Source organism: Pristis pectinata, chromosome 6 (genome assembly GCF_009764475.1).
Source record: "Pristis pectinata isolate sPriPec2 chromosome 6, sPriPec2.1.pri, whole genome shotgun sequence".
Taxonomy (NCBI): domain Eukaryota; kingdom Metazoa; phylum Chordata; class Chondrichthyes; order Rhinopristiformes; family Pristidae; genus Pristis; species Pristis pectinata.
The window spans coordinates 98,818,909-98,840,824 of record NC_067410.1 but is presented as its reverse complement, the minus strand read 5'-3'; the positions used below and the strand labels follow the sequence as shown (position 1 = coordinate 98,840,824).

General features: G+C 40.3%; 1 protein-coding gene across 2 annotated transcripts in view; it reads right to left on the bottom strand.

Annotated features, from left to right (window-relative positions):
- pid1 (phosphotyrosine interaction domain containing 1) overlaps positions 1-21,916 on the bottom strand; it is a 92,354-nt gene that overhangs the window by 35,465 nt on the left and 34,973 nt on the right. For both annotated transcript variants that reach the window (XM_052018899.1, XM_052018898.1), the window contains exon 2: positions 16,040-16,186. In XM_052018899.1, coding sequence (XP_051874859.1) covers positions 16,040-16,174 — 135 coding nt within the window. In that variant the 5' untranslated portion in view covers positions 16,175-16,186. The remainder of the gene's footprint in view (positions 1-16,039; positions 16,187-21,916) is intronic.

The window sequence follows — 21,916 nt, the reverse complement described above, 5'->3', positions numbered from 1 at the left end:
CGATTTACAAGGATGCTGCCTGGAATGCGGAGCATGCCTTATGAAAGCAGGTTGAGGGAACTCAGTCTTTTCTCCTTGGAGAGATGGAGGATGGGAGGGACCTGATTGAGGTGTATAAGATGATGAGAGGTATCGATAGGGTAGATAGTCAGAGGCTTTTCCCCAAGGCTGAATTGGTGGCCACAAGAGGACATTGGTTTAAGGTGCTGGGGAGTAGATATAGAGGAGATGTCAGGGATAAGTTTTTTACTCAGAGAGTGGTGAGTGCGTGGAATGGGCAGCCGGAAACGGTGGTGGAGGCTGATACGATAGGGTCTTTCAAGAGACTGTTAGATAGGTATTTGGAGCTGAGTAAAGTAGAGGGCTATGGGTAAGCCTAGTAATTTCTAAGGTAGGGACATGTTCAGCACAGCTGTGTGGGCCGAAGGGCCTGAATTGTGTTGTAATTGTTCTATGTTTCTATGTTTCTTCATTCCATCTAATGCCTTGACATCCTTCCTGTAGAGCATTGTTCAGATTTACCACAATATTCCAACCAATAAGGGCTTGACCAGTATCTTATAAAGGTTTGATATTTTTTGCTTGTGCACTCTATGCCTCTGTTTACAAAACCAGGGATCCTTGTGCAATTATATCCTGACAAAACATGCAAAGGAACACCAAAAAAAAATATAGAAAACATCACCAAAATAAAATCAGTGGATCTTTTTAAGATAAAGATTCTATCATTTTTTTTGCCAACTTTCATCATTTCGATGAACTTGAACTTAACAAACATGGATCCAACAGCTCAAAGATTACAAATTAAAATTATATTATTGATGGGAACAAAATAAGGCACATGAGAAGGACATGTGAGGAAAAGAAAGAAGAAAAGTACTAATTCACCTTATTCCAACTGAATGATTAATGTAAATTGTGCAGAATGCACCAAGACACATTAGGGGCAGCATAGTGGTGCAGTGAGAAGAGATGGTGCCTCACAATGTCAGAGACCCAAGTTCAATCCTGACCTTGGGTGCTGTCTGTGTAGAGTTTGCATGTCCTCCCTGTGACCATGTGGGTTTCCACCAGGTACTCTGGTTTCCTTGCATATTCTAAAAACGTGAGGTTTGGTAGATTAATTGGCCTCTGTAAATGGTCCTTAGTATGTAGGTGAATGGTAGAATCTGGGGGGTAATTGATGTGAGGAGAATAAAAAATGGGACTAATATAGGATTAGTGTAAATGAGTGGTTGATGGACAGTGTTGACCCGATGGGCCGAAGGACCTGTTTCCATGCTGTATTGCTCTATGGCTCCATGGCTCTAATTATAAAGGAATTGCATATTTTCTTCCTTTTCCTAAAATATTTCATTCACTACTTAAAGGAACTTGTTAGGAGTCCTTAGTTTAGACAATAGCTTCATATGGACTATTGCCAGATAGAGTGGAGATGATTGGTTGAATTCTCCTGTCAATCTAGCACGATGCCCATGCTGCTGTAAACGACTGGGATAGACTTTATGTGCACAACTTGCATAACTATCCTTCATTGGCTCCATTATTGTGGAGAAACCATGCTGCTTTTATTGGGAGAAGTTGCTACAGTTTCAGTCATCTGTTTCTCCCACTCTTTGAAGAGACTGTTACTGAGTAAATTGATGTTGTTTGCTGTACAATGGTTGTGAGCTGAGTCATATGCCCCACCCTACCTCCACGTCATTGGTTGAAGTAATGTTGTCAGTATACACCCTATTGAACCAACCACTGGGAACAGGACCTCAGGATCAACCACCTGAGGCCTAGTCACTGCTCCAAGGACTGCTCCCTTTCATGCTTGCTCTTATTTTTGTTTCTGCTGATTTGCTAACAAGTGGATTGGACACACTGTTTAGAGCTGTTTTCTTTTGTCTACTAGAAGCATAAATCCTGATCTCTGTAGAATCTTAAGGGAAGTATGTTTTTATTGACCATGTAGGGGAGCATTTATCAGAGCTTGGTGATTTAACCACAGGAAGTATTAGTGTAATTTGCAGTAGTACCTTGTACTATGGGCATTTATTGTGCCTTTATTTTACAGAGACCGCCGTGTTGAAATGTCTACTGAATTATAATGTAATGTAGTCTATTCATCCTAATGGCTCTGTTTCTCAGCATCTGTCCAAGCTAAAACTCACAGAATACTGCTAACCATTTTGCTCCAGGGGATATTTTCAGAGAGGCAAACCACAAGCCCCTCATCAAAATCCTAAAGTGTACTGAAAAACAAAAGCAACTACAGTCTTTCAACCAATAAAACCACAGGCAATTTAATGTCTCAAACCTTTCTGTTCTGCTTCAATAGGAAATCAAGCACCTCTCTGTCTGCGTAAGAAGCAGAACGTGTGTGTACTATGAGATCTATATTCACTGAACCACTAAATAAGAATACAAATGTGCAGATCTTTCAACCAATACATTGCTACTAAAGACTGATGCAATGGCCACATTCTAAGGAACTCTTGAAATGTCACAGCAGGAGAAATTCACCATTATTTTGTAAATGTCATGCCAAAAATCAGTTGGCTGATATAAAATGCTTCCATAGCTGAGGAGCAAAACACCTTTGCAACTACTTTTAACATTGAACTCTACAGATTTGATGTCAATGTTTGATAAATTACAGATTGTAGCTTAGATTGTAGATTCATGCCTACCCGGAGCTGAATTGAGATATAAAAAATTCATTTTATAAAGATCTTTTCCAACAACATTCCGAGCTGATGTACCATGCTGATATAGCATGTCACATTTTAAACTACTAATATAATGAGCTGGATCACAGTCGATCCAGCCTGCCTTCTTTGTTGCCTCCCACACTATTCCTATGGCTGCACTTACTTTCTGTAGTCCCATGGCCCCGGCATCATCTGCCTCAGTGCTCTGTCCTTCTGATAATCAGAGATACTTAAAAGCAGTTCAAAAGGATTTTATTAAAGAAAATATAAAAACTATTATGAGAAATTGAAAGATAACATATTTCCTTAAAAACCCTTACCAGCTAAAAATTAATTAAAATCATTAATATAAAATCTAGGAAAAGAAACCCTAACCACTTACCTGCACTTACCTTTCTAATCAATCAGTAACTCCAGTCAAATGTATGGGATTGTGCTACATATGTCTGTGAGAAACACTGAGATATATTGTAAAGTGCATCCAGTTCCTTAAAACAGGGTGTTTGTGCTCTGTCAGCGGACTCAGTGTTGAGTTTAATGGCAAAGTGGGAGGTCAGATGTGATAGTGGCGCAGCTGACAGAGCCACACCTCACAGCTGGGCGGCTGTGACGTCCAGGTCCAGCCAAAGACGTATAAGTTAGGAGCAGTGGGCATGCTATGTTGGCGTCAGAAGCGTTGTGACACTTGCGGGCTGCCCCCCAGCACATTCTCAGTAATGCAAAAAGATGCATTTCACTGTGTGTTTCGATGTACATGTGACTAATAAATAAATATCGTATCTTATCTTGTATCTTATCCATAGACTGGGGTTCAAGTCTAATCTATGGTGCTGTCAGTGTGGAATTTGTACCTTCTCCCTATGACTGTGTGGGTTTCCTCCCACATCCAACAGACATATGGGTTTGATAGGTTAAATGGCCACTGTAAGTTACCTGTAATGTGTACGTGTTAAAATCTGGGGGGAGTTGATAGTAATATGGGGAGAAGGAGATGGATTAGGGTAGGATTAATGTAAAATTAGGCGGTTGGCACAGACTCGGTGGGGTGACGGGCTTATCTCTTTGCTTTATCTCTATATCACCCTATCCCCTGACATTAATCCCCATTCATTCTTGATTTCTGTGTTGCATTGCACTGACACATACTCTGTGGCTGTCAGAACCACCCCCTTGCATCAACATGATCTGACCCATTCAGGAACATTGTAATTCCATTGTGTTCCTGCTGGTCCTGAATTGTGTCCTCTCCATGAAACTGGAGGAATGTCAGAACGATGACGAAAGCATCTGGGAACAGATATCTATACCATTTCTCTGGGAGTTTAGCCAATTTCTCACTGAAATTTGGATAGGCAGCCAGGAGAAGCCCCGCAGAATTTCGGGTCTTTTGTATTTCTTATTCTGGTCACTAAACTTTAGACACCTTTTACTTTTAGTTAGTTATAGTTATTTACGTTATTTCATTTCAGTACAGGGGCTCCCTGGGTTACGAATGACCTGATTTATGGAAATCTGACTTTACTCAAATGCTCCCACACGTTATTAAAACATTTTTCAAGCTAGTAGTAATAATAATAATAATAATAATAATAATAATAATAATAATAATAATAGTGTTTTGTGGTATTCATTAATGACTGGATTCTGTATATATTCCGTTAGTTTAATTATGGGTAGTGTTAAGGGATTATTCAATACATTATAGCAAGTGTATATAGAGCCAAACATAACTGTAGAAAATGGAAGCTTCTGACTTAGGGAGAAATTGGCTTACATACAGTTCTCAGGAACAGAAACCTTATGTAACCTGGGAACTGCTTGTATTAATAACCGTTAAGCTACAGTATTGTTGTAAAAACCCATCTGGTTCAGAAATGTCCTTAGGAAGGATAGCTGTCATGTGGATGACTCTTAACTGCCTCCTCAGTTCAAGGGCAATTAGGGATGGACAATAAATGCCAGTTATTATTGCTAGCGATGTTCACATCCTCTGAATGAATATAAGAAATCTATATCGTTTTAAGAACTGGTGGATGTTCTTTGTTCTTGAGCCTCTCCTGTTATGGCTCCAGATGGTTTGCTATCTACCTCTTTACATTTGTGGAAGAGTGTTTCATCTTTAATTGGTGCTCAGTGGTCTCTGCCTGAGCCCGGTCAGACTGACAGAAATTGTGGGTGTAAGGCCCCATCACATTACTCTGTGGCACCATGTGTCATGGTGCCATTATTGGTTGCTGTGGAAGATCATTAAAAATTGATTTTAAGAAATAACTAGTGGAAAAATCCATCAATACGTGAATGGCTGGAATATTCACCTCATCTTCCACTCTAAATATTTAATCCTTCCACCATCATTATTACAGCATCCACCATCTACAAAATAACTATAGGGCATAGATTTATGGTGAGGGGGGAAGATTCAAAGAGGACCTGAGAGGCAAGTTTTTCACACAGAGGGCGGTGGGTATATGGAATGAGCTGCAGGTACAATTACAATGCTTAAATGACATTTGGACGGGTACATGGACAGGAATGATTTAGAGGAATGTGAGCCAGATGGAGGCAAATGGATACCTTGTCTGGCAAGGACAAGTTGGGCCAAAGGGCTTGTTTCCGTGCTGTATAACTATATGCCTCTATTATTTCATGACAAAGCAGTAACTCGCCAAGGCTCCTTAGATAGTACTTCCTAGGATGGTGTACTCTACCATCCAGAAAGACAAGGCCAGAAGGGTTAAGAGAACACAACTACCTGCATGTTCCTCTCCAGGTCACACAGCATCCTTGGAAAAATACTGATGTTCCTTCCCAAATTCTGGAACCCCCACCTAACCTGTTGGAGCTCTTTCAGCAGCAGGGCTGCGGCAGTTCAAGATGGTGGCTCATTGCAATTAGGAATGGGCATTAAATACTGATCTTTCCTGTGAGTTCGCAAGCATCTTTCTTTCTCTAAAATTAAACCATATTACATTGATATCTTTTTAAATGGATTTTTTTTTCTCACACATGGAAATCTAAATCCCCCCAAGTACTTCCAAGAACCTGAAAATCACTAAGAAATTTTAAAAAACCAAAGCAAACTTGTAGACTTTGTTCAGAGGTCTAAAAAGAGTGTAGGGCTGTGAAGAATTAAATGCTTCACACAATAATGTTGATTAGTATAATTAAATCTTAGAGTTATGCACCAAGATTTCACATGCAGACTGAATCTCACTTTTCAATACCACTTAGAAACTAATTACAAAGATGATAAATTTGTTGATTTTTTTTGTTGTTTAATTGTACAGTTAGAAAAATACACTCTGAATGGTGATGTTTGATGATACTGACAGTGTGGGTACTGGACTTGTGAATGGGAAGCCAATTTGTATTGGTAAAAGGGAATCTAAAGTGTTGGCAACCATGGGATTCATGTTAATCATTGGTGAATGTGGTAGGAATTCTGCTTTTGTATGAATCATTATATATTTGGCAAATAGCCAGTCCTTATTGTGTCAACACGGAGCTGCTGAGGTGTGGATAATCCAACGAAAAATGATGACCTGAAACCGCCAGTGACAAATTATCCATCCCTACAAATTTTCAGATGTGGATATGGCTGGGGTAGAAATTTGTCATTCATCCAATTTTCTTTTCCATTGGAAATCATGAACATGTTGCGCCTTTGGAGCAAAAAAAAATTGGACAAAGTACAACTACTGCTGAAGACAGACATATACCAATTACCACAGAAGCTCCTTTGATGCTGACAAGTTGTGGAATAGTACTTCCAAAAGCAAAATTTCAACCCTTACAATAAAGTATAATTAGCTGAATAAAATTTTAAACTGCATAACTGTAAAAGAGAAAGCAATTGGGACTTGTGAACTTGTCTCCAGTGTGGATTACAATGACTCACTGAATGTTTGTTTCATTTTAATATGGCATCAATTAAGCCATTAGCTTGCTGTTTTATTTTATCACATCATACATCACTTAGTAGACAAACTGCACAAGTGTAATAAGAAAAGTAAGATCAGAGTAGAGGTTTTAACTTGTTTGCACTAAAACAGAACACGTTGGATACACTCAGCATATCAGACAGCAACTCTGGAGAGAGAAATAGACTTAATGTTTCAAGTCAATGACTTTTCATCAGAACCAGAAAAAATTAGCGTCAAAATAACTCATCAGATGGAGCTGGGGGTGGAGAGAACAAGCATAAAGATCACCCTCCCTCTTCCTGTTAAAACTTATTTTATCTCTATTTATTTCCAGTTCAGATGCAAGGATGTTGAGCTGAAATGTTAACTCTGTTTCTCTCCCTACAGATGGTGTCTGAATGTTTCCAGTACTTGCTGTTTTTATTCCAGACATGCAATCTCCGCTGTGTGTTCTTTTTGTTTTATGTTGCTTGTCTCCTTTCAATTTGGCGTAGGAACATTCAACGCCACATTTCCCTTTCAGAACAATGGGGTTTAAGATGATCTAGCCCAGCAGCACGAGAAGGACAATGAAGGAAATGGGATGTTCCCGGACTTCTGCTCATTCTGCTTTCTATTTGCCTGCAGGGGAGGATGGTGTTGGCGCTTGCTCAGGTTTTGCTTCCTTTCCTTTGCGGTGTGGCCAGTCTCGCCATGGCGCTCTGGGCTATTTGTTTGCCTTGTGTCATCAGTCAATAAGAAAAGGAAACGGAAGAACGGTCCAAATCTTAACTGTGTGAGAAGACTGCAAGTAGCTGTGAGAAAAGCAGTGGTGCTGCTGGGGCTGCAGTCTCCATGGAGAAATGTTGTGATGGTTGGCAGTGGAGTAACCCACTAGAAGGTAGCGGTAGCCTAAGGAGCGAAGGATCTGACTGGCCACCTGGGAGAACCATTGAACAAAGCTGCTTCCCGAACAAAGTAGAAGCAGCTGTTATCCAGTGAAAATGTTTCATTGAAGGGTTGCCAATATTCTCAAAGGCAAATGAATTTGATGTGTCCAGGGTTTTGAATGATTGTGGCGAGCCCTCTTGTGCAGCATCTATTTAAGCTGCGAATAGCCAGAGCCACAGAATGTTATCTTGCAGCACCATGCTCCCCCCAATAGACACATACATTTGCACGCACATGCATACACACGTGCATGCACATTTGCGCACACATACATGAGCGCACTCATGCATATTTCATTTTGTTTATGGTTTCTCAGATTGTGGTATTCTCAGGAATGGAATCCACAGAGAATCGCCCCCAGTGAACAGACTTATTATTCAAGGAATCACTTAGCACATTAGGAGGTGTTAGCTGTTTAAAAGGACAATGTCATTTGAAGAAACATATATGGAACTTACAACTCTGAAACAGGCCACAAGTGTGCTGTGTGGTTCATTGTGAGCTAAAGGGTCCCAAACCAAACGTCTTCATCTCACCCTATCACCATATTCTTCTTATTCCTTTCTCCTTCAGTTACTTGATTTTTAAAAAAATCGGATTTGTCAATACCTGACATAAATTCCTAACTGTGTTCTGCTGAAACAAGTGAGTATGGGAAGGGGCATCGGTGTTGAAACATTAACTCTGTTGATCCTTCCACAGATGCTGCCTGACATGTTGAGTAATTCCAACATTATCTGTTTTTATTTCAGATTTCCAGCATCTCTAGTGTTTTGTCTTGATATTATCCTTTTAAAAAGACCTCTGCTGAGCTGATGCTCTTAGCTGCCCTATGCAGCAACAAGTTCCACATTCTCATCATTCTGTGAATACAGAAATGCTTATGCTGTGCTTTAATTCCCCCACATACCAGACTCAGATTTGAATTTATATTCTTTCCATATGTGAAATGTTTAAAACTCCCTAGGGCCTTTCTAGTAAAGGTAGCATATTGGAAAATCACAGGTACACTGCTTGGAATTAAACACATATTTTCCTTGAAATTGGATTGCTGTTTGTAACCCCAGGTGAAATCAGGCCAGTAATAAAATTAGACTCTGCATTTCCATCTACGATCTATGGGTGTTTCCCAGTGTCTGGTGTGCATTCAAAAGACATCGGTGTCCATACAAGGCCCATTTCCTCCCATATTTACCGAAAGCTTCACTCTCCAAACACAGCGGAACAGTTGTCAATGTGTGCTGGATTTCTCACTATTTCAAGGTACCCTCCTGAAGATGTGACTAGGTTGTTCACAAATGATTGCAGGCTGCTCAACACCTACCACAGTTCAGAGTGTGTCAGATGAGACAGGGAGTGTTTTTGAGTAACTTCTTGCTGCTGAGGTCCTTATTCAATGGGGACATCAGCAGTGACAGTGCTGGCAGCACCCTGTTGCTGGAGGCATTGTTATCATAGCTGGCAGAGGTGAAAGTAAGATAGTACTGGCTGGTAGATGTGCTGGTAAGAAAGTGGCTAACGCAATCAGTACGAATGGAAGAGCAATACCATCATATCACAATGAAATTTAAGTTACTTTCATTCCTGGTCATTGGTCAGGAGACCAACATCCCAAGTTCTAGACTCTCAAACTCAGCAAAATCCTTTCAGCACCCACCTGGCTTTTTGAAGAGTTTACATCTTCCCTAAAGTGTAGCGTTCAGAACTGGACACAATACTGCCGAAGTAGTATTTTACAAAGGGGCATCTGGACTTCCTTGTTCTTGTACTCTGTGCCTCCTCCTAGGATTCTGCATGTTTTTTAAACCTGCCCTGCCATTTTAGAACACACTGTCACATATGTCACTAGATCTCCATATTCTTGTACCCCTTTTCAAACTGTGCCTCTAGTTTGTATTCCCTCTTCTATTTTTTATCAAAATGTTACACTTAACATTTCTCCACATTAAATTTCCTCTGCCACCTGTCTCCCCAATCCACCAGCCTGTCTGTATCTTTGAGTCTCTTAAAAACCTCCTCATAGTTCACAGCACCTCCAAGTTTTACATCCTGTGCAAGTTTAGAAACTGAGTCTTCTCCACCCAATTCTAAGTCATTATTATATATCTCAAATAAAGCAGTAGTCTTTCTAACAATCCCTGAGTAATTTCATTGCACACTTTCCTCCAGTTTGATAAACAGTCTCTCACTACTACTCTGTTTTCTTTTACTCAGCTAATAGAACCATAGAACCATAGAACAATACAGCACAATACAGGTCCTTCAGCCCACCATGTTGTGCTGCCCTTCAAACCACACCTAAGACTATCTAACCCCTTCCTCCCACATATCCCTCTATCTTAAATTCCTCCATATGCTTATCTAACAATCTCTTGAACTTGACCAACGTATCAACCTCCATCACCGCCCCAGGCAGCGCATTCCATGCACCACCACTCTCTGGGTGAAAAACCTCCCTCTGACACCTCCCTTGAACTTCCCACCCATTACCTTAAAGCCACGTCCTCTTGTTTTGAACATTGGTGCCCTGGGAAAGAGGTGCTGGCTGTCCACTCTATCGATTCCACTTAATATCTTGTATCTAATATCTATCATGTCTCCCCTCATCCTCCTTCTCTTCAATGAGTAAAGCCCTAGCTCCTTTAGTCTCTCCTCATAATCCATACTCTCTAGTCCAGGCAGCATCCTGGTAAATCTCCTCTGCACCCTCTCCAACGCCTCCACATCCTTCCTATAATGAGGCGACCAGAACTGGACACAGTACTCTAAGTGTGGTCTAACCAGAGTTTTGTAAAGCTGCATCATTACTTCGCGGCTATTAAACTCAATCCCACGACTTATGAAAGCTAACATCCCATGAGCTTTCTTAACTACCCTATCCACCTGTGATGCAACTTTCAGTGATCTGTGGATATGAACCCCCAGATCCCTCTGCTCCTCTACACTGCCCAAAATCCTGCCATTTACCTTGTACTCTGCCTTGGAGTTTGTCCTTCCAAAGTGTACCACCTCACACTTCTCCGGATTGAACTCCATCTGCCACTTGTCAGCCCAGCTCTGCATCCTATCAATATCACTCTGTAAGCTTCGACAGCCCTCCACACTATCCACAACACCATCGATCTTTGTGTCATCTTCAAACTTGCTAACCCACCCTTCCACCTCCTCATCTAAATCATTAATAAATATCACAAAAAGTAGAGGTCCCAGAACCGATCCCCGTGGGACACCACTAGTCACAGCCCTCCAATCTGAATGCACTCCCTCCACCACAACCCTCTGCTTTCTACGGGCAAGCTAATTCTGAATCCACACTGCCAAGCCTCCCTGGATCCCTTGGCCTCTGACCTTCTGAAGAAGCCTACCATGCAGAACCTTATCAAATGCCTCACTAAAATCCATGTAGACCACATCTACTGCACTACCCTCATCAATCTTCCTGGTCACCTCCTCAAAGAACCCTATCAGGCTTGTGAGGCAAGATCTTCCTTTCGCAAAGCCATGCTGGCTGTCCCTAATTAGTCCATGATTCTCTAAATGCTCATAGATCCTATCTCTTAGAATCCTTTCTAACAGCTTACCCACCACAGACGTAAGACTCACTGGTCTGTAATTCCGTGGACTATCCCTACTACCTTTTTTGAATAAGAGGACAACATTCTCCACTCTCCAATCCTCCGGTACCATCCCCGTGGACAACAAGGACTCAATGATCCTAGCCAATGGTTCAGCAATCTCCTCCCTTGCCTCACGAAGCAGCCTGGGGAATATTCTGTCAGGCCCCAGGGACTTATCTGTCCCAATATTTTCTAACAGCTCCAACACATCCTCTCTCTTGATATCTACATACTCTAGAACATTACCCTTACCAACACTGTCCTCAGCATCATCAAGACCCCTCTCCTTGGTGAATACTGAAGAAAAGTATTAATTGAGAACCTCACCCACTTCCACAGCTTCCAAGGCACATCCTCTCACCTTTGTCCTTAATCGGACCTACATTTACTCTAGCCGTCCTTCTGCCCTTCACGTACGAGAAAAAAGCCTTGGGATTCTCCTTAACCCTATTTGCCAAAGCCTTTTCATGTCCCCTTCTCACTCTCCTCAGCCCTTTCTTAAGTTCCTTCCTTGCTACTCTATATTCCTCATGAGCCCTGTCTGATCCTTGGTGCTTACACCTTATGTCTGCTGCCTTATTCTTCCTAACTAGTTGTTCTACCTCTCTTGTCACCCACGGCTCCTTCACCCTGCCATTCCTTCTCTGCCTCACCTGGACAAGTTTATCCCTAACATCCTGCAAAAGATCCCTGAACATCGACCACATCTCCATAGTACATTTCCCTTCAAAAATTTTCTAACCATACTGTTTCAACCCCTTTTATTCCATGGCCATCAATCTTGATGACAAGCCAATTTTGTGGCATGTTATCAAATGTCTTTTGAAAGTTCGTTTATACCACATTAACCACATTTCCCTCATTGAACTCCCTGTTACTTCATCAAAAAACCATAATGTTAGTTAAGTGTGATTTGCCTTCAAAATAAAGATCTATCGTGGCTTTTTCCTAATCAATCCACACTTGTCTTATCTTGTTTCTGATTATTATTTCCAGAACTATCAGCACCACCAAGATTAAACTCATTGGTCTGCAGTTACTGGGTTTATGCCTACTCCTGTTTTGAACAAGAGTGTGACATCAGCAAATTTCCAGTCTTCAGGCACTACCCCTGAATCTACAGATGATCCTGAATAACATTTTGTTGACTGTATCTCTTCTGATTTGGAGAATAACCTGGCCAATGACTCAATGGTAAAAATGTTTGCCTGAACTTTATGAACCTTTGAATACCACCCAATCCAAACAAGGCAGTCAAAGGATTACGATAAACAGGACAGAGGGAGATAAGATCAAGGGTAAGCCATTCAACTCCTAAAACTGTTCTGTCATTCTGCTTCATGCTTTAACATCAGTTATCTTCCCTTGCTCCAAACACTTTCCTGACAGAAGTCCATTGAGTTCAATCATGGAGGTTGTAATTGATCGAATTTTCAACTTTTTAGGGAAAGAGTTCCAGATTTCCACAACTGTTTGCATTAGAAAAATTATTTTAGAGCAACAAACAATCTGCTGGAGGAACTCAGCGGGTCGAGCAGCATTTGTGGGGGGAAGGACTTGTCGATGTTTCAACCTGAAAAGTCGACAATTCCTTCCCCCACTCACAGATGCTGCTCGACCTGCTGAGTCCCTCCAGCAGATTGTTTGTTGCTCCAGATTCCAGCAGTTGCAGTCTCTGGATTTTAAACAGCAAGCTCTAATTTTAAGACTCTTGACTTAGGATCCCTCACCAAAGGAAGTAGATCCTTTGGAAAGGGCAACATATAATTTGCAAAATTATTACAGTATAAGCACTGTTTCAGAGCTTTGTTTTCAGGCAACCCCTGCATTATGGCCATTTGGGTTATGGAAATTCGCTCTTTCACAATTTACAAATCACGACCCAAAAATTTGCAATACAGAATAAAATTCGTGCTTACGGAATTTACGTGGGAAAAAATAAACAGAGAATCTGAAAGAAACAATAAACTTTGTCAATTTTTATTTTTAGTCACCATACTGTGGGGCAATAAGATATGGATGTGATGTCACAGCCCCTCGATTGCCACACCCTCTCCTGTCTGAGGACATGTGAACAGATATCTCAGAGTATAGCGCTGCACTCTTCACCTGGGAGGCATTTTCTCTGATGTGCTGCATTGTGGGGAGCCGTACTGGCCATGGCCGGCGTCTTGAAGTAATCCCTCAGCCTTTACTCCACTTCCACTAAGTCATATTGCTTTACCCCATTGAACTCCGACACTACACTGAACTCCTTCTACACCAACTGTAAGGTGGTGTACAAAGAACCTTACAGCACAGTACAGGCCCCTTGGCCCACAATGTTGTGCCGACGTTTTATCCTACTCTAAGATCTATCTAACGCTTCCCTCCCACATAGCCCTCCATTTCTCTACCACTCATGTGGCTACCTAAGAGTCTCTTAACCATCCCTAATGTATCTGCCTCCACCACCTCTGCCGGCAGTGCGTTCCACGCACCCACCACTCTCTGTGTGAAAAACTTACCCCTGACATCCCCCTTATACCTTCCTCCAATGAAGCACCATTGACCTCCTACACCATGCTGAACTCCTTCTACATCGCCTTTCTTCCATGAATCCCAATCCTCAATTCCCATCTCTTTCCCTGATATTTCCACTTCCTAAACCTTTTCCTTATCCGTGAGCCTTGTGCATCAGAGGAAATGCGTTGCAGAGAAGAGTGTGGCAGTGCTGCACTCTGAGGCATCTGTTCACACTTCCTCTGACTGGAGAGGGTATGGCAAAGAAAGGACTTGGCTGTGACTACCAACCCAATCGACGCAGTGATGTCATATCCAAATCTTAGTGCCCCACAGTATTCAGTGACTAAAAATAAAAATTGACAAAATTTCTTGTTTCCTTTGTACAAGCCTTGTCCGATGTTGGCCTCAGCTGTTAAATAACAGTGGTGGGTCATTTTTCATCGCTAATAAAATGGCTTAATATGAGAGAATTCCTGTAGGAATGCATCTCCACTTATAACATGGAATTCAGTGGGAAAAGGGGACTCGTGATCACATACAGATGGTTTTTCTAAGAACGCAACCCCTCAGTAACATGGAGGTCACCTATACTTGACTAAGGATGAACAATGTTAACATGTGTCAAGAGGTTCCTTTGGACAAGTGGTTATTTGCAAAGGAACTTGATCAAAAACCTGAGCACAGTTCTTATGGAATGCTGGATTTGTTCCAGCTCCTTTTCCATGTTTCCAGAGTCGCCCAGTGGCAACAGATTGCATGCAACATGCATTTTGAAGTCGCCCATGATAGTGTTTGCATGCATTTTTCATGCAAAGTCTGTAACTGCAAGGAAACTTTTGTTTGTGCAGTTACAAAGCAAATCTGACGAGACATTATTTGGCAGCTTAATTGTCATGAACCAGAAATGAAAGGACAGTAAGGTTACTGTTGGAGGTAATTTTTAACTGTATTACCTGGCTGACAAACTAATAGAATTCATTTCTCACTGTATAACACATTGGGATCACATCCCTCTTAGCGTCTTAACTATCAAAGCTGTTAATTATCCATTGTATTTAATTTGCATATTTTATAGTTTACTGACTGCTACACTGATTGAAATAGGTTTTGATGAATGTCTATATTCATTAAGAATAATTTTGACAATGATGGTGAAGACAGAGGTTTTGCACATTTTTCTGCCAATCTCAATACCAATCACTCCCCTCAGCAACAATTTCAGGTGGCACCGATGAATTCCCAAGCAACGTTCCTGCTCGCTGCTTCTGGAATCAGTTTTAAGTCAAACTGCAGAAAAAACACATCCTGTTATATTTCACTTCCCTCCCCAACCAGACCTAAGGCAAACAATGCAATGGTAATTGCACAAAACATAAAGCACTTGATTGTGATTGAACTCATATCAGAGCTGACAGAACAGGAAAACTTGTATCCCACCAATACAGAGTTACATCAAGACTCAGGGTGAACGGGGAGCATAGTAACCCACTAAAACAATTATACTCGCTTGTCTTAATGGCAGAGGAAAAGACAATTGTCTTATTTTTTTCTGGTTCTGCTGTTACTCCATTCATGAAGTTCAGATCTGGGCATCAATCCAAGCATCTCAGGGGCCGCAGATGTCTAGGAAGTCAACATCCCAACATCTTAAGGGGATTTATTGACAGACATTAAATAGTGATCTTGCCAGGGATACTCACTTCCAGAGGATAAAAAGTGCAAATCATTATTTGTCATTAAATGGTAGTGAAAGTCAAAGATTAACTTGGACAACTAAGTGTCTTTTCCATCAAAACCCTGCTCTATTTTGTTGATGTCTCTGCTATTTACTGCCTAGAGAGACTCACGTGAAACTTGTGATTTACACCATTCTGTTCTGAGATTCCCTTCTGAGACCCTGAGGAAAGGAAGTCTGTTTAATTATACTTCACTGGCAATTCTCAAAGGAGATTTTATTTTAAAAAGGAACAGTTCTGAAAATCTGAATGATTTTGATATTTTGTTTTTCAATATTTTTCAAACTTATAGGAACCACAGAGCTCAGTGGCAATGTCTTAATTCGCTTTCTCTCCCTGAATAAAAATTTGCAGAGAATTTAAACACCAATGGATCAAGTAATTCTATGTATGCAACAGTGTGAGGTAATGTCTAAAGACTCAACAACCATTTACCTTGGGTAAGCTGAAGGGTGCAGTTGTCTGTAGTGGATGCTGGCACCATGTCCAGACAGTAAATGTTAACTGAGGTTAGGAAATAAAAATATATATTTGCCCCAGCCAGTGAGATATTCTCACAAATAAATAGCATATTGTTGCCCTCAAAAAATTCCTGTCAAGCAATTCCCTGTACGCAACTTGCAACCAACCTTGCGTTCTGTGTTATACTGGCTGTTCATCAGAGGAGCTGTGGGAGACAATTCAATGGCTTCTGGTTCATGAAAGATGACAGTGGGTAAGGGTTCCTTCCGCAGAGTCAACACATTCAACTTTGTTTTCAGCATGGTCTGAAAATGCTGGAATGCAAAAGAACAAGTCAAAACACAGTAAAATGTCTGCTTTTGAATCATCTACATCCATAACAAATATTCTCATTTGGATTCCTTCCAGCTCAAACTCAATATTCAAACAAAAGCAAAAGATGAGCCTTCATAATAAGAGAATAATATAATCGGCAGATAATTGAATACCTGAAATTTGCTCTTGAATTTATGTTACATAAGTACATTAGAAATAGGAGCACGAGTAAGCCATATCTACGCAAGCTATTTCTACCATTCAGTAAGATCATGATTGATCGGACTTGTTACACAATCTCCAACCCAGTTGAAAAATATACCTCTTAGCCTTCAATATATTTAGAAGTGGAATGAGGGCAAGTGTAATTAATGCAGAAAAACACGATTTTATTATCAGATGAAGTCATTCTTGCCAAGGTTGGTCAAAGAAAAAAATATCTTGCAAAAACTTTGATGGGGTAACGTGCAAAATTAACAAAAGGCACATGATAAAAGAGGGTATTCCCAAAACTTGTAACATTTTTTGCTTTATCTCATTCTATCCCAGCTTGAGTGAGTGATAGAGTTTTCTTCCCTACACTACACTATTACTCAACAAGTGTGAAAAATTATGGGCTGAGCTGACTTGCACGGATGAAGTTTCCCAGGTCATTGTAGGGATCACCTGATGTGAGTTTGGCATCCTTGTTGTCAATGGGATTATGGAAAATAAAAGTTCATGATGTGGAGATAACATATTGCCATAGATGGCTAACTGGCTAATCTACAGCCAGATGGCTGGCTGGATAACAGGAAACAAAGAGTTGACATAAAAGGTCTTTTTCTGATTGGCAAGATGTAACAAATGCAAAGTGCAAGATGTAACAAATGCAATGTTCAGGTGGAGCAAGTAATTAGAAAGGATAACAGAATATTACTGTTTATTGCCAGAGGAATTGAATGCAAAAGTAGGAGTTATGCTTCAGTTACTAAGTGAGGCTACATCTGGAGAAATGTGTCTGTATTGGTCTCTTTATTCAATGAAGGACGTTAATGCTTTTGGAAGCAGTTCAGAGAAGATTAGTCACTAGATCATTCCTAATACCTGAATGGACACATTGTCTTACAAGAAAAGAATGACCAGGCTAGGCTTGCATTGGCTGGAATTTAGAAGAGAGAGGTGACTTGATTGAAAACACAAGATCCTCAAAAGTCTTGACAAGCTGTGAAGAGGATATTTCCTCCTGTGGGAGAATCTAGATATAGGGCGCCACTGTTTAAAAATAAGGGGTTGTTACTTAAGACAGAAATAAAGTAATTTTTTTTCACTCAGAGGGTTGTGAGTTTTTGGGACTGATTTCCTCAAAGGGTGGTAGAAATAGTCTTTGATTATTTTAAGGCAGAGGGATATTGATAAACGAGGGAGTGAAAGGTTAACGAAGAAAGGTGGAAATGTGGAGTTGAGGATGCAGTCAGATCAGCCATAATACTGAATGACGGAGTGGGGTTAAGGGGCCTTCTCCTGCTCCTAATTCAGGTATTCATACGTATCAATTGAGAACAATATCATTTGAAGAAATACCTTAATGTGAGTTGTATCCTGTCAGTCTATGGGCCAAAGCGGCTATGCACCCTTGAAGGATCTTAAAATAATTTCATGGGCTTCTGCAGTAATATGCACCAAGGACACTTATAAATTTAAAAGATTTTATTTTGCCCTACATGTTCCTATTAGATCTCAAATAACTGTAAATTCCATGGGACTTTAATTTTCTTGAGTATCAAATGTTCCTGGTACACTTTGAAACAAGTTGTACTGGACAATGCTGAGTCTGTGAAGTCTGAAACAGGAATATTATAAAAACATATGGGGCCACAAGGCAGTCCTAAATGTACAGCTTTCTCCAAGTTAAATCAAAAGTTTTGTTTGGAGGCCAATATTTTACTTCCGGTGCCTTTCACAAGCAGAAAACTTTTGAAACCAGCAAGCCAAGAGTGGATGAAAACAACAAAGAGTTAAAGTGGCACCATTTCATCAGTGTCCACGTTAGAAATGTTTACCAGCTGTGTAAGGAATTTTAACCGCCAGCAAATTCTTCTCAAGATGTCTTTGTAAAATAAATATACAAACTGCAAAAAACATAAAATAACCAAAAAAAAGTGCAAACTCTCCTCTGTGTAAATGTCTGAACTAGATATATTGGGAAGTCTGAAGTGAAAATGCACCACTACGCTTTGCATAACGCACTAGGGGGCTTTTATGGCAAATTGGATTAAATTACAATACTTCCACATTTTGGGAAAGTATTTAAAACCAATCTGATGTTAGTTATGTTGAGACACTTGCAACCTAGTCTCCTGGACCAGAACTCCAAATTCCTCGTAATTCATTTGTTGTTGACAAAAATTTCACTAATCTCACTGACATCTCACAATGTCAACAGTGAAGAAGTGTGAAATTTAGATGTGACGGGCACATAGTACTTGGGTTGGGAACGGTTTGGAGTCCAGTTAGTTGAGACAGATCATCAAAGATTCATTGAGTAACAAAGCTTTATTATTCCTTGGAATACCGCTATACTTAGCCTAGCTACATTTGATATTGATACTGGGGCCAAATCTAATGTTCTTGCTAAAGTGAACAGAACACTCCCAGAACACTCTATGCAAAAGGTGCATTTTGATGTACATGTGACTAATAAAGATATCTTATCTTATCTTAAGTGTATTAACTGTGCTGAAATTGATGATGGCTCATAGAATTGGGAGAAATCGTGAACTGAAGTATGGATTCTGAAAATTCACTTTCATCATTAACTAAAATCAAAATACTCTTGAAGAACAAGAAATTCGACATAGTGATCGACCAATATTTTTAAAACATTTAACGAGTCACTTATAGAGTAAAAAGTTGCTGTTATTCCAAGAGTAGAGTGTACTGTTGTGTAGAATGTCTCAATGACAAATGAGAAAATCTTTCTTCAATGGTCTATTAGATAAGTGTCTGTATGGCTTGTATAATGGAGTGTCAGAGAGGTCATTTTGGTGGGAGGTGATCTCTCCCATCAAGTACAGTGTGGGACGATTAGCTAGGCATGGTGAATATTTTCTCAAAAGAAGAGCAGAGATGAAAGGGAATGATGGATGGGTGTCGCTGTTGGTTTTCTACTTTTGAAAGGCACATGAAGGACATGATATATTGTCCTTCATGAAGACTTGAAGAGCAGAGGGATAAGGGGCCAGTAGCAGCAGTCCGATTGATTTTTACTGCAAAGCAATATGAAATATGCAAATACATTGATTGGATAAGCCTCTGGGGAATCAGTTCTATACATGTGAATTTAAATTCATGACACAATAGAATGTCAATGTCGAGAGTTGTAAGGGTGCTTTCACCAATCACAGGCTTTCTCCCTTCATTATAAAATTCAGCAGTAAAAATCTAAATGGTAGGGAGCATGAATATGCAGCAAAGGCCTCCTTAGTATCAGCTAGCACAGAGACCCATTCAACTATGGTACCCGAGCATAAGTTCACATTGCTGGTATCTAGTTCACTAACCGTGCTGCGTCATCCCCCAGAACAGAATGGATCATCAGAGTGTTTAAGTGTACACAGTGACTCTTCAAAGTAACAATTACAGAATATCAAACCCTGGCTTTGACTGCAATGGAAGATAACAGATACACATTGAACGTGGGGGGAATTTTTTTAATACGATGGCACACAGACTTTTGCTCAGTAACATAAATAAACATTTCCTCATTCTTATCAAACTGAGTTTAAATTCCCATCTTCCTATGCCTGCACTATTTGGGATTCAAAAGAATCTTGGAATTCTCATCACTTTTCATTTACCATCCAAGTTATTAAAATCAAAGAGTTTGAATGGTTGTTTGATTGATTGTCAATCATGCTTGTGTTATACATGGAGGGAGTAATTTGACTTACTGCTACCATTTTGGACCTGTTAAGTAGAACAATTACTTTCAAATTACAGGTTTCACACTCAAATCTACCAGGGTTATACTGGATCCTGCACCACTTTTAAAACCCTGAATGCCAAATTCACATCCTCATTAACGTGCTGCTGATGAGCTCATGCCACAAGTAGACGTCCCATGCAGTTGACTGGTTCCAGAATACCACAATGCCAGGTGGCCCATTGGCCGAGCTGGCCTCCTGACAAGGGGTGTGATCTGCAAATAGTGAGTGCCTGTGATGGCATTGGCTCACATTAATCCTTGGAGAAGAACCTGACTCATCATTGGATGGAAGGAATAGGACAGGAATAGCAGAAAAGTTTTCAATTACAAAGAAAGGAATGGTTATAATTTGACTTTTTAATGCAGAGGGCACACCTGGGCCTAGTTAATGCATTTTTGAACAGTTACTTATGAGGTGAATGGAAATTATTTATCCTTTAATCATTTTGGCACTTTGACATTTTTTAGTTTTAACTCATACGGTACATGTACAGCTCCAATGTTGAGTTGCTGATATTTTGGCATTTTCTATTAGTTTAAGGTTGCGTTTTCAAACTGCAGTACCTCCACTACATGGGAACCTTCAGCAATGTTTCAGCAGGCTGCCATTAAACAAGAAGTCCTTCCATTAAAAACTGGAACAGGATCTTTGTGATGCCATGGATTAGGGGTACAGAGAGTTTAAAACTTCATTGGTAGGCTCATTATCCTATAATATAGTCACTGATTTTACTGAACCAATACTGATCCTGGAAAATGTCTTTACATCAATCAATAGCACCAGGACCAGATTAACTATTGATTAATTTGGTGATTGCTGGTAGGTCATTGTAATGTTTAAAACAACTGCAGGACTTCTTGCCCACTCAAGACGGTCCTCATGGTAAGGCAATGCATAAATGTAAATCGTTTTTGCACCTGAAAAAATTGCCAGCATGCTATATTTATTTTTTCCCAGCAAGTTTTTGTTTGATATTTTAATCTACATCTGCATTTTGAAACATAAATGATTCACCAAGTACCAGTCACTTCTTGAATGCCCACTTTCTGCTATTTTACATAGGGCATTCTAAACTGGGATTGTCAGAATCATATTCCTTCCAGACCTCTGTATCACATATGTCAAACACACATAAAGGTAGAAGGAAGGTCTCTTGTTGACTTCTGCCATTTTAACAAAAGTGGGCCCCAGCCACACTTTACACCTCCTCCATTGTCCTCTGAGCTCTGGCTTGCATTGATGTGAAGAAAGAGAGGCTTATGGACAAGGCTTGATATGAATCTCTTGCAGATTAAACTATAAAGAGTAGGAGCTGATTTCTTCACACCATGACCTGCAAATTATAACCAAATCTATCACGTATGGTGACACAAAATCCAGATGAAGGGTCTTGACCCAAAACGTCAACTGTCCACTTCCTTCCACAGATGCTGCCTAACCCACAGAGTCATCCAGCTTCTTGTTTGTTGCCCTATCAAGTATGGTTCTGCCTTTTGTAAAGCAAAGTGGCTTGAATTCTGAGTGTCTCTTTGCTGATTTTGAACCCTCATGACAAGAGTTGGTGTTTTTTTATATGTAGACTAAGCAGATTGTTCTAATGTGAGTCAAACTGAGAGGTTGCCAGGCCTCCATTTGGAAGGGGCAAGTGTTTATCTTAGAAGTAGAATGTGGTGTCGAGGTGTAGTAGAAAATCAAGAGACAAACAATAGTGTTCAGATACACTGCTGAGGCTCACTAATGCATATGGGAATTGTACATAGC